Raw genomic sequence first — 17,395 nt, 5'->3', positions numbered from 1 at the left:
GAATATGCTGATCAAATGCAACTGAATGCTGCAATTCTGATCATCTGCCCTTACACCGATTCGGCGACTGAAAGGTCAGGAATAGAGTGACGTTATCAGCCTGAAAGAGCTGAAATTATGTTCATCATTTCCGCAACGTGGACATTCAATTGATCTTCTGTTGGATTGGCGTTTTGATTGGCGCCATGTCGGTGGGCGCAATGAGAGAACACTGATAGCATGCCAATGAAGTCAGACAGCCTTAGAGCTTATACGCCAATTCTTGTACGCCTAAAGAACACGCTAATCATTCAACCGACAAAACGTCACACACAATATGACAATATTCGTCATCCCGACAGGTACGCCGTCTGAAAAAAGCGGATATCAGTCTCCGTTGCTATGGTAACGATTATGGATGGATAAATGAGCTATGTCATCGTTTTTGTCCGACATCAAGGTCGGTGTGTCTGGCACCGAAGCTATGGCAGAAGGTGCACACTCCAATTCTCGTAATGTGTGTAATCTGGTCTAGATAGAGATTTGATTAAATAAGCAAGATTGGATTGCTGCGCGCAGTCAGTAAATCACGTGTTTTTACAAAGTCGCAAAAGCCCACGCGAGGAATTTTTGTCAGAAGCGCCGCAGAGCAAGTTGTACGTACGCTTGAGTATTGACATTGCTGCTACTGACCTAAGAGCCATTGACTGTTGAAGTGAGAAGCCTTGCTTGCTGCGAAGAAAGTAAACGAACGCACTCGTGCTGTGCGCGCCCGTTCCTCTGAATCCATTCAAACTGTGAATTCGTTCATTCATTCCTCTTTCACCTATCTTCCATCGACTCAAGATCAATTTATAGTCAAGTACGTATCTCAAACATGTCTCTTTGACCGCTGTTCTCACAATCACGATCACAGTAGACTAACCAACATCTTCTTTTCCTTCTTTTTCATTCAGAATGGTAAGTTTCACATTCTGAATACAGATAATATTCGACATTGGCAGTGCTTTCGATCGACAGATGGGAGGCTATGGGAATTATGTTGAGAAATGTGACGGAGATGGCAATGAAGCAGATGGCTCATATTATGGAAGACATACCGAAACGACATCAAATTGCTTTTCTACTCGACCACCAAACGACTGTCCCGATCCCAGCAACCCTGGAACATCCCAAGTAGGATTCTATTACTCTTGCACCGCAGTGTTGCACATCTTGCTTGATGCTGATACAGCTAGAAAGAGTAGATCTGCGACATTATCTCGCCGTAATGGATACAATCCAGCAACCCCATCGTTTGCACGGATTCGACATTCAAGCACTGCCAGAATACCTCGACCCTTTCTTCAAGCTTTTTTACTCACATTCTTCTTTCTCCCTACTTTCAGGTACGTGGACCCCGGAAGCATTTGAAGCGTTTGGCCGCCCCATCCTCATGGATGCTCGACAAATTGTCAGGTACCTACGCTCCCCGCCCATCTGCTGGTCCTCACAAATTGCGTGAATCCTTGCCATTGGTCGTCTTGTTGCGCAACCGTCTCAAGTACGCTTTGACAGGTCGTGAAGTTACCGCCATCACTCAACAAAGATTGATCAAGGTTGACGGTAAGGTTCGCACTGAAAACACATACCCTACCGGTTTCATGGATGTCGTTTCCATCGAAAAGAGTGGTGAACACTTCCGTATCTTGTACGATGCTAAAGGAAGATTCGTCGTTCACCGTATCACCGCCGAAGAAGCTTCATACAAATTGCTCAAGGTCAAGAAGGTTCAATTGGGTGCCAAGGGTGTTCCACAAATCGTCACACACGATGGACGTACCATCCGTTACAACGACCCATTGATCCGCGTCAACGACACTGTTCGTTTCGACTTGGAAAACCAAAAGTTGCTCGAATTCACCCACATGGACACAGGATCAAACGTCATGGTCACTGGTGGTCGTAACCAAGGTCGTGCTGGTGTTATTGTTGGTCGTGAACGTCACCCTGGTGGTTTTGACATTGTCCATGTTCAAGACACTTTGGGCCGTCAATTCTCTACCCGTTTGAACAACATCTTTGTCATTGGTGAAGGCGGTAAGCCATGGATCTCTATGCCAAAGGGAGGTGGTATCAAACTCACAATCGCTGAAGAACGTGACAACCGTCGCCGTCAACGTGAAGCACAAAACGCATAAGCAGAATGATTGTGTAAACAATCTTTTTGTCTTTTGTTAATGTTTTGTGTCTCTTGTTTTTAGTGCCCTTCTCTTCCATCGCATATCGATCTCATAGTTGTGTTTCTCGCCGTTCACATACTTGATCTACATACATTTACATATTACCTATACGAGCATCCACACTCATCCATGTATGAAAAGCCGGCAAATATGCCAAAAATGACAATGAGTCAATTCTCAATCACTAGGAACTATTGAAGAAGTGAATCAGCAAAGTCCTCCAGAGGCTTGTTTGTTAATTGAAAGAGAATCTCATTTCTGTATCGTTTAGCAAGGTAACACCCCCCTCCCCATGCGACTGTAAAGCTTTCTGACTTGTGCCGTTTTAGAGAGCGAGCCCTGCGCCGGCGTCAACACTGTCTAATATGTTCTATTTCTATAGGCAGGGTGCGTGTAGCGTCTATTCAAGTAACACAAGAAACAATAACATTTGTATTGTTCTCTCTACCATGTCGAAGAGATAAAAGAATGCGACCAACTTTGCATTTGGGCATGCCATCTGGTGTGGGGGATGTGCGATGGCAAGCACTTTCTGGACCAATGCAAGGCTTTGATGCAGTTCGAATTTTATCGCAAATCCTGTCCTTGCAAGCGTTACACTATCTCGCTTTATCTTTCATCATACCGCCTCTATTAGGATTATTATCGTTTAACAAGCATGCCTTAAACTTTCAAGGCGGACCAACTTCTCTTTCAATGGTATTGGATTGGCGTGAAATTGCTGGATATCCGATCTTAGACGGAGGTAGACCATGGCCATGGAACAAGTACAAAGTAAAAGCAAATCAACGTGAGATTGATTTTTTACGTGATTCAAACTTGCAAACTAGCGATTCAGATAAAGATCGAATTGGTACGAGGTTTTGGTGGGAGTATGAAGCTTTTTTGCATAGTCAAGACAATTATTTTATCAAAATTCAAGATATTGGAGAAATTGCATGGGAAGGTAAACGATTGGGAGCAGGAAGTATTTTGGAAAAAGCGGCTGCAGAAAGATTGATCATGGAAGCTAAGATGGCTAGCGATACAAAGAATGAAAATGCAAAACAGCAGGCTATATATGCCAATCAAGGCTGGTGGCCAATCTTTGCTCAGGATTCGTCCAGAGGTTGGATCATCGTAATTGCATGGGCTTTAACAGGTGCAGTGGACGTATTTTTATTGTCAATCTTGATCAGAAGGCCTACCCATATTCTAGATCACACAATCACCCTTCACGTAATCCATCTCGCTCTTACATGGACCTATACAAGAGCTTTCCCGACAAGTCTATTCTATTGGATGGTTATGGCAGGACATATTGGCGCTTCAGTCGTATGGGCAGAAGCTTTATCTATTCGCAGAGAGATGAAATCTGGATTCCAATCTGGCTTGAATCAGAATACAGATACTGAAAGTGCACGTAATCGCAGCGGAAGCAATGAAGAGCAAGCTAGATTGTTGAATTCAACAGATGACGAACAGTCAAAGCGCTCACATCGTACGTCCAGTTCGCGTTCTGCACCACACGTGCTTTTTGATGATGATGATCAAGATGACGAAGATGATCAGAAGAGTAGCAAGGATAGATACAGAAACGGTAGTCATGGACACGAAGAGATCGAAATGAAGAGAATAGATTAACTGCTCTTTTGTGCTAAAGGAAAGCGTATGTATTTTACAAAACTGTACTATCTTTACAATCAATATTTATTCCCATTGCTTTAACCATCTTTGCTTTGCCTCTTGTCCACCTCTGAAAGCCCATTCTACAACAACAACATCTGCATCAAAGCCTTCTTCTTTCTTGGGGATCTCAAGACCTTTGTAATAGCTAGAGATTGCCAGCTTGGGTAACAATTGTCTTGGCTCGTTGATAGGTTGCAGTCCGGCCCTTACTCGAAAGAGATTGTTATGCCAACAAAGTTCTTCGGATACATCAAAGAATACACATCGAACTTGAACATTACCCAATTCTTGTGCGATTTGGATATAGTGCGATCTTGTTGTTACGTTTCTATTTGTATTGTCCACCACGACTGACCTACCAGCTTTTAAGCTATTTCGTACCTCATTTTGACATTTAGCAGCAGTTTTCAAAGTGTCCTGATTGACCCAAACATAATCTCGATCGGCGAAATGTTGACGATAAAAGCTAGTCTTCCCAGCCGCTGGTGGGCCGACAAATAGAACAAGGTCAAGCTTATCTGAGCTCATAGACTGAGTGAAAAAGTTTGAGGGAAGAGTTCCTTTTTCGTCGTTGGCGTCAGGTAGTACGGGACGCCAACCAGTCAGCTTGTAGGCTTTTGGCTTTTCGGAGAGGAAGTACTCTTCCGGAGTATAGAAGGAAATTCCAACATTGGTTGCCCATTTGCGATCGGTATCAGCATGATCGCCTACTCTTCCGGCAGCATCTCCGACAAAGAATGAAATTTGTTCGGTAAAGGGTATTGAAGGGTCTACATCGATATCCTTTGCATTTCCACCTGCTTCGACGTAAGACTGGACGATTCCATGATCCCACATCAGTCTACCAGGCTTTCTGAATCCATCTTTTGCAATAGCTGCAAAGATGATCATGGGACAATCGATCACACGTGCGATATTTGCAATTTTTACCTTCCACGTCTGTAGCCTTTTTGATTTTGGGTCACTTTGACTTTGATTGGTGATGATTGCAATGCATGATCCGCTCTCGTATTCCTGCTTTACACGTTCAAATGTACCCTTGAATGCTTGTTCGTAATCAAATACGTCTGTAGCTGATGGCCATGTCTTACCTCCCTTGGGCTTTATTAGACAACCGTCCAAATCGAAGCAGGCTACTTTGACCTTTCCAACTTTGCCGTTCTTTTGTCTTGATTCCAGTTCACGTTCGAATGGATTACCATACTCTGCGTATAAGCATGTTCCTTGTGCTCCCAGAGGTTTCTTCCATTTCAACGCAGATGGCGACGCTGAAGAAGATGCAGCTGCATCATCTCTTCGACGAAAGATTGGCGCAAGTTGAGCAGATGGAGAACTTTGTCCTTCCATTTTTGTACGTTTAGGATCCTTTTTCACCTCTGAAGATGGTGTCCTTTTAGCAGAGGCCAACACACGATATCCATTCCCTTTGCTTTCCGTCATCTTTCCGGCATCCTTGGTCATAGTCCGTATATATCGCAAACCGATATGCGAACACGCTGTCTTGCGTGCTGCATGAATTATGTTCAAGTGGATCAGGTTGCTGATATGAAATGAGAGATTGATTGGTTGGTAATGACTCAGAATCAATATCACTTTGTGTCTACTTCTTCCTTCGAATCAATAGGACGTCCATTTGATGATGTGAGTAGTAGAACAAAGACACCACTTGATGACTAGAAGCCAAGCAACAATAACCTTATTTTGAGATCCTTCCCGCACCACTTCATTCCATAGAGTATGTCACGCTGTGCTTCGCGTTATTTGGCATGGAGACGCGTCTTAACGCGGAAATCTAACAAAAGTGCTGCTCTTCCCTTCGAGCAATTAACACGGCTTCTTGAACGCGTTTCCTCAACTGTACTGAGAGTAGATGCAATCTAACACCCGCGTACAGTGCGTGTATTAACGCGTTACAAGGTTCTCTCAATTCTCAAAACCATCAATTGTCTTTACCTTTACAGCTACATCCTATTCTATTCCTCCATCTTTCTCGATACATTGCTCTTTCTGTGATACAAGGTCACAATGAGTAGTGCTCGAGTCAAGCGGCAGAACGCTTTAGCCGCTTTGAAGGCAAGACGCGAAGGTGGAACAGGAGCAGGTGTTTCAAAACACAAGAACAATTCAGGATCAGGATCAGAATCTGAGAATGACATTTACGATGAAGTATCAGAAGATGAATACAAATCCATCGTACGCGGAAGATTGATGAACGATGACTTTATCGAAGACGATGACGGATCAGGTTACGTGGATGACGGACGTGACGAATGGAATCAACATTCCCATCAACATGGTGAAGATGATGAAGATAGCGAAGATGAAAATGATTATTATGAACGTACAGGACGCAAGAAGAAGAAAAAGAAGCGTGGAACAGCAACAGCCAAGAAAGATCGTTTACCAGCAACCAATCAAGCTGGAATGCCGTCCATGTATGCAAAACGAAATGATGGAGGCGTACCACTAGCACATTCACGCATTGCCAATACAACGATCGATGCATATAGACCTGCTGTCAAGGCTGAAAAGGAAGACGATTTCATGAAACGTCTTATGGGCGGATTAGGTGACAGCGATAGTCCTGACTTTGACAGTCCTACACCAAAGAATCGCTTCTCAGCCGCTGCTCCTGAGATCCGTAAACGCAAACAGGAAGTCGAGGCCCCTTCATTCACACGCTTACGTCACAGCCCTATGAGTCCACCAAGCAGCGATCCGTTGGATCCACCATCAGATGGTCTTCAACCTGACGTGCACATCACTGGCAGCGATACACCTCCATGGTCTCGCGGCAAGAATGATATGAGCGATGACGGCGATATACCCACTGCAAAGAGAGTGCGCTCAGCTTCGAAGAAGATCGGAAGTATGGGCATTCAAGATGAAAAGGAGCAAGATTCACATCACAGAAGATCTAGATCACAATCTCGAATCGATCCTGACTTACTGGCTGCCCTTGATGATGACATCGATATGGATGACGATGAAGCCGAACTGGGACTCTCTATTCGTGCACCAAATGCAGCAACATCGTCTAACGGTCACACAGTTCGCGTCAATGCAAGCAGTGTTCGCTCAAAGCCAGCTGAGCCAACGCCCATCAAAGTGAAAGAAGAACAAGAAGAAGTGAAGCCGCTCGTGTCCACATCACCTTCATCAGCTGAACCATCCAAGCCTGTCGCAGTGCTCAAAGATACTTGGAAATCAATTGGTGCCAAGTTGGCAAATGTGGAAGATGCATCTGCAAGTCCTGCTGATGCCAAGACCGGTGCATCTTCTCTTTCGTCTACCTCCAAAGTCAGCCCATACGAGCCTGATGGTCGTCATGTGCGATTCTTCTGGACTGATTATACAGAACAACAAGGTATAATCTACTTGATTGGTAAAGTGAAAGACCAAAAGAGCGGCAAATTTGTTAGTGCTTGTCTTCAAGTCGAGGGTGTTGAGCGTTGTGTATACCTCTTACCCAAAGAAGGTCAAACAGAAGATGATCTATACGATGAATTTGACGAGATTCGCAGCAGGCACGGAATCAAGTCCTTCTTGTCCAAATGGGTACCTCGCAAGTACGCATTCGAAATTCCAGATGTTCCAGCAGAAGGTAATTATCTCAAGGTGAAATACGGTTTCGATGAACCACAATTGCCTTTGGACTTGAAAGGCAGGACATTTTCACGGGTCTTCGGTGCAAACACAAGTGCATTTGAACTTTTCGTCGTCAAACGTCGTATCATGGGTCCTTGTTGGCTTGACGTTGAAAGTGTGGATATCCGTGATGCAGGCTCTACTCCTTTGAGCTGGTGCAAGATCGAATTGAGCGTTGATGATGCAAAGTTTGTCAAGCCATTTGCTGATACAGACCAGAACGCACCTAGAGAAGTACCACCACTAACCGTGATGAGCTTGTCAATCAGGACTGTGGTCAATCACAAGGAGAATAAACGTGAAATTGTCGCAGCAGCGGCAAGGACATGGAAGGATGTTCAAATCGAAGATCCCACTCCACCGGAGGATATGCAAAGCAGTCTCTTCTCTGTCGTACGACCGTTGGGAGATCAGTTCCCACCAAACTTTGAACGTGAGGCAAAGGCAGGCAAGACAAAGATTCTGACTGTGAAGTATGAACGCATGCTGTTAAACACTTTACTTGCCCAAATTCAACAACAGGATCCGGATGTGATTGTGGGTCACGAATTCAGTGGTGTCACTCTTGATATCCTACTTCATAGAATGCGTGATTTGCGCGCAGATCATTGGAGCCGAATTGGTAGATTGCGAAGACAGAAGATGCCAACGCTCAAACAGGGTTTTAATCTGCGTAACGCTTCTGGTCGACTGATCTGCGACTTGGCAAGTGATACAGCAAAGGGTATGATCACGTCCACAACTTGGTCTTTAACAGAAATGTGTGCAAGTCACTTGAAAGTTCAACGAGAGGACATTGATCCGGATGATACAGCTTCTTTCTTTGATTCATTGGCTCCTTCCCCGGAAAGATTGATCAGCTTTGTTCGTCATAACGAAGTGGATGCCTTTTTCCAAATGGCATTGGCATCCAAAGTGCAAATTCTTGGATTGACGAAACAATTGACAAATTTGGCAGGTAATTCTTGGTCAAGAACTTTGAACGGTGGTCGTGCAGAACGAAACGAATTCATTTTATTGCACGAATTCCATCGACAGAAATACATTTGCCCCGATAAGCTTAACAAAAGTGAAAGGGAACAACTTGCACGTCAACAACAATTGCAACAACAGCAAGAGGAGGAAGAAGAAGGAGAAGGCAAAGGTGCAGTAGTCAAAAAAGACAAATACAAGGGTGGTCTTGTCTTTGATCCCAAGAAAGGTCTTTGGGACAAGTATATCCTTGTGATGGACTTCAATTCCCTGTACCCTTCCTTGATTCAAGAGTTCAACATCGATTTCACCACCGTGGACAGGAAAGACTGCAATGAACGTCCTGATGATGTGGATAAGATGCCAGAAATCCCTTCGAGTGATGTCAGTCAAGGTGTTTTGCCAAGATTGATTTCCACTTTGGTGCAAAGAAGACGACAAGTGAAAGGATTGATGAAAGACCGAAATGCAAGTGCAGCAAAGCAATTGCAGTGGAACATCAAACAACTTGCCTTGAAGCTGACTGCAAATTCCATGTATGGTTGTTTGGGTTTCGAAGGAAGTCGTTTCTTCGCTCGTCCATTGGCAGCTTTGACCACATTCAAGGGCAGAGAAGTCTTGACAGCCACGAAAGAATTGGCCGAAAGCCTGGGACTCGACGTTATCTATGGTGACACAGATAGTGTTATGATCAATACAAACGTCTTGGACTTGGACGAAGCAAAGCGAATTGGTAATGATTTCAAAAAGGCGGTGAACGAACGTTATCGTCTATTGGAAATCGACACTGATGCTGTATTTGAGCGTATGTTACTGTTACAAAAGAAGAAGTATGCTGCCATGAAGGTTGAAGATGATGGCAAACGCATCACCGAAATCAAAGGTCTGGATATGAAGAGACGTGAATACTGTGCATTGTCCAAGAATGTTTCAAATTACGTACTGGAGCAGATCCTCTCAGGTCAGGCAACAGAATCTGTTGTTGAACAAATTCACGAATATCTTGAAACAGTTGCTCAGAATATGGATAACGTTGCGTTGGATGACTTTATCATCTACAAGAGATTGTCCAAAAAGGTGGAAGAATACAATGAACAGTCGGCCAAGTCATTGCCACACGTCCAAGTTGCGAAACGGATGCAAGCTAAAGGTATCACTGTCCGAATGGGAGATGTGATCCCATACATCTTCTGCACATCAGAAGAAGGCACGAGCTCCAAGACAGCTCAAGCTGAACGTGCATACCATCCTGACGATCTCCGAAGGAAGGATTCCGACTTGAAGGTAGACATGCAGCATTACCTTTCACTGCAAATCCTTCCGCCTGTCGAACGTCTGTGTGATTCAATCGTGGGAACAGATCGAAGCAGACTTGCAGAGCATTTAGGTTTGGATGCTTCCAAGTATCAATCCGTTTCGCTTCATTCATCTGCAGATGATCGACAATTCGTCACGCTTGATAGTCAAACCCCTGACGGAATTCGATTTGCTCAATGTGAACCTTTGTTGATCAATTGTCCGGGATGCAATCAAAGCGTCAAATTTTTGGGTATTCCTGGCCTGATGCAATCAAGCAAACCTGGTGACAAGGAAGCATCTGATGCTTCTCATTCTTTGACACCAATGGGAATTGCATGCCCACAGTGTGAACGCCAATGGGGCATGGCATACCTAGCCGTTCAGCTTGAAACGACAATTAGACGTTATATCGGTCAATATTATCAATTCTGGAACGTGTGCACAGAATCAAGTTGTGCCACTGCCACACGTTTACAAGGTATTTCTGCAAAGCGTTGCTTAGTATCCGGCTGTCACGGAAAGGTGATGGTACAATACGGCGATAAAGCTTTGTATGATCAATTGTGTTACTTTGAATCTTTGTTCGACGGAGAAAAGGCATTGAGTAAAGCTCGAACAATCTTACAAAACGCAATGACTGGAAATGACGAAAAAGAAGATCACAAGAATCCAATCGCCGTCAATGCATCAAAGCAGATTGAGTTGATCCAAAGTCGTTGGTTGATCGGAAGTCCAACAAGAAATGCTTTGCAGACTCTGCTTGGCTGTGTGACAAAGTATACTGCCCAATCAGGTAGAAGATTTGTCGCACTTGAAAATCTATTTGGCTGGATGAAGGTCAATAGTCAGTCTTAAACTTTTATGTCATTCTTATATGCATTATATCATATCACTTTCTTAGGAAGTTCTGTATTCATGTCTCTCAATTTTGCAATAATCATTCATTGTCATGTCAAATATGTGCTGCTGTTAACAATTTCGACGTAAATAATGTTAGTGTTCCTTGTGCAAAGATGAAATTTTCTGCGGGTAAAGCTTCCGCTGTGAATTTTTTTCTAATGATACATTTTCGTTTCATCGTCATTGATGGTGCTGTGCTTGCTCTTGTTATGAGTTAAAAGGTTCATTCATTCCGTGATTTTCCATTCCTCCCATTCCCATTGATGCCCAAATATTTTGATCCATCATGGGTGTTCCGGCGGATATTCCTCCCATAGGCTGCATTGGAGTCATTATTCCACTTTGTTCTTGTGCTTGCTTTGGTGATTGCAAAAATGCCATTGGGTTTTGATTTTGACCTTGTGCTGTAAATGGTGATAGACCCATCTGATTTTGATGTTGATGCGATTGGGGATCAAATGCCATCATTGGTGATTGCTCAGCCATATGGTGCATTTGTTGTTGCTGCTGTGGTTGTTGATGTTGAGCTGGAGGCCCACCAGGCTGACCATTAAATCCAAGACCCAAACCATTTATGGATCCTGCAGGTCCTTGCTGTGGAGGATGCATATTGTTTCCGGTGTTCATCATTGGATCCTGTTGAGCAGTGAAGTGCATCGGAGCACTATTGCCTGGCTGATGAGGATTGCCATTACCACCACTGCCGTGCTGTTCTGGATCGCCCATTCCGTTTCCTTGCCAATTTGCCGGCATACCCATTCCGCCAAAGTATGCAGAAGATGGTGAATTGCTTATAGCTGACATTCTTTGTTGAGATGCAAAATTGAATGGAGTTGCAGGCGCTGACATTGGTGGTCCCATAGACGTTACCGGAGATACAGGAGGCATTTGAGAGGCCACAATCGGTCCTTGAACTGAGCCTGGCCTTTGCATACCTTTTCCGGCAGAACTTGGCGGATTGCCAGATTGATCATCTTGTTCACGATTGTTTTGCGAAAGTTTACCTTGCAGTATTCGCAATTGCGAGATTTGATTAGACGAACTAGAAGTATTTCTTTGCATCGCCACACCACTTAGGGGATTATTCGGCTGACTACCTCCTCCTCCTGTATTGGAATCGCGCATTAATTGTTGTTGGAGCTGTTGTATCTGAGCTGAAATCTGAGAAGTTGCATGTGATTGAGCATCAGACTGTGCTTGTTGCGCTTTGCTCAAGTTTGTTCGCTTACTAGCAGGTGATACCAGGCCTTGATGTCCGATGATGCTCTGGCTTTGCGTTTGAAGTTGTTTGGCCAAATTCTGATGCTCCTCAAACGTGCGTGCTGCTTCGGCTGGTGATGCAGGAGGCGGTGGAACCTGTCCGTTCTTACGATTTGTGACGGGAGAAGTGTTATTACCAGATTGACCTGCATTTTGTATTTGACTCAAAGCTTGGAGGTTCACCGAAGATCTTCGTTTTTTTCTAGATGCCAATTGACCTGGTGACTTTCTCGAATTGTTGAATGCAGGCACGCCGCTCGAATGACCTTTTGATGTCGTTGGAGATGGAGGTACATTCATCGTAGAGATAGGCGAAGAAAGTCCAATGGTAAGGTTGGGAGACTGTCGGCCTAAATTTTGATTGTTGCCATTCCGCGATTCATTCGTGCCTATCTTTGATAAAGATATCGGACTAGGCTGAAGTGAATTGATAAGTTGCATTGATGCATTTTGCTGATGAATTTGCGATTGACGAACAACATTTGCCAATCTGCTCTTCTCCTCTCCACTTAAAGATTCGATTGGTCTACCCTCCCATCCCATACGCTGCATCGAAGCGGCCGTCTCTCTACCCAATGTTCTCGGAGTCAATTGTTGCATGACGGAATCCTCTGAAATATCTGAAGAACCCCAAAAGCGGGCAGCAGCAGCGGCTCCGGTTCCAAAGGGCGAAGGTGTTAATGAACCACCTCCCAAAGGGCCATTTTGATTGATCTGGGAAGGTGTATTTCTGAAAATAGGTTCCGTCTCTGTCCTTCGCATATCACTGCCATGACCGAAACCACCTGCCATCGCTTGTGATTTGTCAAATTGAGAAAACAGATCCTGCGGTGAATCAGATTGCTGCAATCGAAGAGAACTTTGCGGTTGATCTTGTTGTGCTTTAACGTAATTTTGCCAAAATGTCTTAAACCATTCTAAAAGTAAACCTTGATCATGTTCCTTGCCAAAAGGAACGCCTTCATCCGTTCTTACGCCTGTCTCACTGGCAATAGAGTTGGCAGCTTTGATCAGATTATTCTTTAGACAATAATCGTGCATATATAGATGCAGCATCCTTTGAACATCACCCGGCTGAGTGGGTGAACCCTGAGCGACCTGCTTTGAATTCTGTTCGTTTCTGTCGGACATCATGCCAGTCGAGCTGGTTGAGATATCCATTTGAGGACTTATCGGACTTTGTTGCATTTGATGTTGAGCTTCTAAATGCATCGGGCGAACATTGATTTGTTGTGAAGGTTGTTGCTGTTGCTGCTGTTGTTGAATATTTCTCTGAGGTGCCTGCATTCGCCCTTGCATCTTTGAATCGGACGATAAGTTCATGTTCTGCTGCTGCTGACTATTCGGCCCTGCATTCATCTGCATTTGTGGTTGTTGCTGGAGGTTGTGTTGCATCATCTGCCCGTTAGAGCCTTGATTGTGCTGTTGTTGCTGAAGATGCATTTGATTCAATTGAAAGTTTTGCTGTTGTTGCATTCCAGACAAAGGTGAATTACGATTTGGCATCATAAGCGGAACTCCTCTTGTTCCTCCTGTCATGGCTTGATGGTCATTCATTGGCCTTTGCGCCATGATGGACGCATTAGCTTGACCTGAGCTGTGATTGTTGTTCATCTCATTGGATCATTCTGCACATAAAGAGCACTTTTGAAGCGACAACAATAAGCATTCGGAGAGTAGCTTTGTTTTTGATCAACTTTGGCTTTTTGATGAGTGGTTGTGAGAGCGAAAAACGCCGCCCGTTCCGGTGAACTATTCTCCGATTTTTTGAATGTGATGAATGTCTCAATTGAATGAGGAGAGCGGGGTATTGAGATCAGTGAGTTTTGTTGAAGAGTGACCTTGCAAAAAAGAGGCTCGAGACCAATAAGACTTTTTAATTTGAAATGGAGAGTGCCCCTCACCCACAAAGGTATACTTTTTTTCCGTAAATGAGTAAGAGATCCGAGCGAGGCGTAATAAACAAGCCGTTGTGCGAAGGCAATGATAAATAACGGCAGGATCCGTTTAAATGTCAATTGGTCACGTTCCTGCGGCGGAAACGGCGTTTTTGTCACCGGGTGATGATGATTTTGACTCCGAAAGGAAAGTAAAAGAAATGTATGGCGTCAAAATTGAAGGGATTTCTGAATGGGAATTGCAGTGATTGAAGAGAGTCTACCAGATAAGACTTCCTTTCTTGAAGATTGAGCAAGAGAGCAGGTTTGAAGCAAGCACGGATAATTGTCCGAATTGAATGACAAAGGTATAAATGATCAAAAGGAAGAGCAAGGATCCCGACAATTAACAGAGAGGCAAGAGTGAGGATTTACCATTTCTTTCCGCTGATCTGACATACAGTTGCAGTAGTACTCTGCGTGTCCCTCTTTTGTTTTTTTTTTGTTCAGCTTCGGAATTCCCTTTTTGAAAATTCACATTTTTAAAGCACGAAAACAGTCTTGTTTTCTTTAATTTCCGTAAATTATGCTAATCACGGCCGTGCACATTGACATTCATGCAAGCCATGCATGATTCTGGAATAATACACACACACACACACACGCACAGAGAGAGGAAGAGAGCAAAAAAACCCTTTTTTTCTTTTTCCCTGAAGATCTCTTTTTCCCCCTCTCTTACATTATAAGAGAAATAAATAAATAAAACCCTCTTTCTTCTTTGATTTACGCTATTGTTGTTACCCTACCCTACACTTTATGCTGGCCGGCGCTGCGCACGCGTTAAGAGCTGCTCTTCTCTAATTCAATTTCATTATCTTCTGTGGCTGCGTATCGTCGGCGCTGCGCCCGCCCATTCATCATTTTGGCCCGTTGAACTTTTAAGGGGGGAAAGCGGCCAAGCAGACATCAATTGCACAGACTGAAGAAAAAAGTTCTGTTGATTATTGACCGAATTTGATTCGGATAAAATGCTTTGATCGTCAGATGTTGATAGCTGAACTAATGCATTTCCGATCAATTACAGATTTATATAAAGAAGCCTAAAAGGTACAGATAGTCGATCATAATCTTCCCATGTATGCCGATCATTCGAAGCTAAAGAAGAAAAAAAGAAAATAGATATTCATAGGTAAGAAAGGTGGGTAAAACGGGTAAACATATTATGCGAATTGATAAAATGATACAAGATGCATGATATTTCAAATCGAGTAATTCTTTTTCTGTAAAATCTTTTATGCCTAAAAAACTCTAACGCTAGTCCACACATACAACGGGCGCTTACTGTTACAAATCCGTCGGAGTTGTAACTTTCCATTTACAACTCCGACTTGTGTCCCTCCTTCTTGCGGACCTGAATTGAACTTTTTTATGTGACATGTTTGCTTGCTTGCTTCTATCTGACGTCAATCAAATGGCTTGCAATAGACTATTTTTGGATGTACATTGCATGCATCGGCAGAAGTATGTGTACGCATCTGTATATGTAGAGAAGACGATCGTAGGCAAAGGATATTGCATTCACACTTTCATTGCTAGCAATTCAGGATAGATAGACATCTCTATTAAATTTGACACGAACAAGATAGATTGCTATATATAGTGCGCTACATGGGAAAAGAAGCCGAGAAGATTGGAAAATGAGAGGTGTATAAAGAATGGAAAGCTGAGGTGTTCCCGAAAGAATCAGGAAATGCAAGTCAGCTACATGCATGTGAGAAATTGCAGAAAGAAACATGTAGATCAAATAGACAAAGACAGATCGGTATACAACTGATCTGTTACTTTGACATTTCGATCTGCTAAGGAGGGGATCAGAAAAATACATTATATTCATTTCCGGTCTGAGTAAAGTTGTCAGAGAGACCAAACAGGAAAAATACCTGTCAAAGATATTATTGTGCTTCCGCCAGAGCAATGTTAATGCACGGCTGCCGATTGAAAGTAATCATGACCTAAACAGCGTTTGGCTGAAGAAGTTGGGAGAACTATTGTCAGTTTGATTACTCTACACGGATGCACATTCTCACTCACCGCTTATCCGTCCTGCTGGATCATAGATTAGCATGCTCTTCAACAAATCGATTCCGCTCTCGTCCAAAGTGGGCACAGCTCTGTCGAGAGGCGTTCCGTTCCATTGTGGGAAAGATGATTTGTAATCTGGCAGCGATTTAACACCAGGCCAATCCTCATCCGTTGGCGTTCCGAGAACACTGTTGTGTGGATAGATAATGGTAAGCTGAAGTTCTTCTTGCATTTCATTGTCATGCCAAATACTCACCGGAAGATGCGGAAGATTTCGTCAATTTCCGAATCACCTGGAAATAGAGGACTACGCATTGCCATCTCTGCGAAAATACATCCAACGCTCCACATATCAATCGCTGTGCTGTAATGACGAGATCCTAATAAGACTTCAGGTGCACGATACCACAATGTAACAACTTCGTGTGTGTATGTACGTAGAGGAATACCAAATGCTCTTGCTAGACCAAAGTCTGCTAATTTCAGGTTGCCTTCCTTGTCGATCAGTAGATTTTGCGGTTTCAAGTCGCGATGTAAGATTCTGTGTGTGTGGCAGAAGTAGATTCCGCGAATCAGTTGATAGGTGAATTTCTGCAGGTAAAAATGGAAGAGCATGAGCATACGGTAAACACCAAGAATGATACGATCACACTCACTCGGACGATCTCTGGTCCCAATCCATCAGGCTTGTTTGACACGTTGTCCATGTATTTCTTCAAATCCAGGTCGAGGAATTCAAAGACGAGGTATAATTTTGACTCTTGATGGATAATGTCGAATAGGCTGTGGAATACGGGGATGGGGTGTGTTAGGATCTCTTTTATTGTGAGCTTGCTTGTGCAATCGCAACTTACCGAACGATATAGTCATCTCTTAGCTCTTTCAAGAGACTGATTTCGCGAATTGCTGTACTTGGTACACCTTCATCTTCAGCCTCTAGACGAATTTTCTTTAGAGCAACAATTCGTCCATTTCCAGCAGGTGTGAGATCTTTTGCCTTGTATACGACACCATATGTTCCTGTAATGGGTGAAGAGGAAGGCAAGTGGGAAATGTTGTTTTCAGTCAAATGCCGTAATAAGACGATGATTCTGTCATTTGGTGATCTTACCTTCACCAATCTTTTCTAGTTTTTGATAGTTCTCCATCTTGTGATTGTGTGTTCAGAAATTGAATGTAGTCTTTCTCTCTTTCCTTCACCAATTGTCGTCGTCGTTGTGGTGATGTTGATAGTATTGAAAGAAATGAGTTTGTTTTGCAAGACGTACAACAGTGCTTTAGTCAAGTACTGGCAATGTTGCAGGCGCACAGTGTCAACTCAATGAAAATTCCATTTCAGCCAAAAGACCAACACTTCACTGGCCCTGAGAGTGTGTGCACGGGAAACAAGAAAGAGTTGAACACACAAACGCAGAGCCAGAATGAAAAACGGGGGTGTGTTATTATTTATTTAAACGCGCCTACGCGTTTCATCATGCCTTATGTTGT

General features: G+C 43.6%; 6 protein-coding genes across 6 annotated transcripts; 3 read left to right on the top strand and 3 right to left on the bottom strand.

Annotated features, from left to right (window-relative positions):
- Positions 1–381: 381 nt before the first annotated feature.
- FA14DRAFT_164627 (putative ribosomal protein S4.e, cytosolic) lies at positions 382–2,159 on the top strand (the record flags this gene model as incomplete). The annotated part of the gene is made up of 2 exons (XM_025499900.1): positions 382–384; positions 1,368–2,159. 2 exons carry the CDS (start codon positions 382–384, stop codon positions 2,157–2,159), a joined length of 795 nt encoding a protein of 264 aa, XP_025356374.1.
- A 585-nt stretch (positions 2,160–2,744) lies between these two features.
- On the top strand, positions 2,745–3,608 carry FA14DRAFT_114651 (uncharacterized protein; the record flags this gene model as incomplete). The annotated part of the gene is made up of 2 exons (XM_025496065.1): positions 2,745–2,975; positions 3,252–3,608. Coding segments are annotated over 2 exons (588 nt in total), but the record flags the coding sequence as incomplete, so codon positions are not given.
- Positions 3,609–3,811: 203 nt separating this feature from the next.
- On the bottom strand, positions 3,812–5,511 carry FA14DRAFT_160962 (PNK3P-domain-containing protein). Its single transcript, XM_025498909.1, has one exon. It carries the CDS (start codon positions 5,328–5,330, stop codon positions 3,891–3,893), a length of 1,440 nt encoding a protein of 479 aa, XP_025356372.1. The 5' UTR covers positions 5,331–5,511; the 3' UTR covers positions 3,812–3,890.
- Positions 5,512–5,834: 323 nt separating this feature from the next.
- FA14DRAFT_160961 (uncharacterized protein) lies at positions 5,835–10,721 on the top strand. Its single transcript, XM_025498908.1, has one exon. It carries the CDS (start codon positions 5,895–5,897, stop codon positions 10,641–10,643), a length of 4,749 nt encoding a protein of 1,582 aa, XP_025356371.1. The 5' UTR covers positions 5,835–5,894; the 3' UTR covers positions 10,644–10,721.
- Positions 10,722–10,895: 174 nt separating this feature from the next.
- FA14DRAFT_179433 (uncharacterized protein) lies at positions 10,896–13,520 on the bottom strand (the record flags this gene model as incomplete). Its single annotated transcript, XM_025500920.1, has 1 exon — positions 10,896–13,520. One exon carries the CDS (start codon positions 13,518–13,520, stop codon positions 10,896–10,898), a length of 2,625 nt encoding a protein of 874 aa, XP_025356370.1.
- A 1,903-nt stretch (positions 13,521–15,423) lies between these two features.
- On the bottom strand, positions 15,424–17,369 carry FA14DRAFT_167904 (Pkinase-domain-containing protein). Its single transcript, XM_025500116.1, has 6 exons — positions 17,019–17,369; positions 16,762–16,927; positions 16,564–16,690; positions 16,164–16,498; positions 15,917–16,095; positions 15,424–15,852 (listed from the first exon to the last, which is right to left on the bottom strand). Exons 1-6 carry the CDS (start codon positions 17,053–17,055, stop codon positions 15,803–15,805), a joined length of 894 nt encoding a protein of 297 aa, XP_025356369.1. The 5' UTR covers positions 17,056–17,369; the 3' UTR covers positions 15,424–15,802.
- Between the last annotated feature and the right edge of the window lie 26 nt (positions 17,370–17,395).

Source organism: Meira miltonrushii, assembly GCF_003144205.1.
Source record: "Meira miltonrushii strain MCA 3882 unplaced genomic scaffold FA14scaffold_2, whole genome shotgun sequence".
NCBI lineage: Eukaryota > Fungi > Basidiomycota > Exobasidiomycetes > Exobasidiales > Brachybasidiaceae > Meira > Meira miltonrushii.
This window is presented reverse-complemented; position numbering and strand designations above follow the sequence as displayed.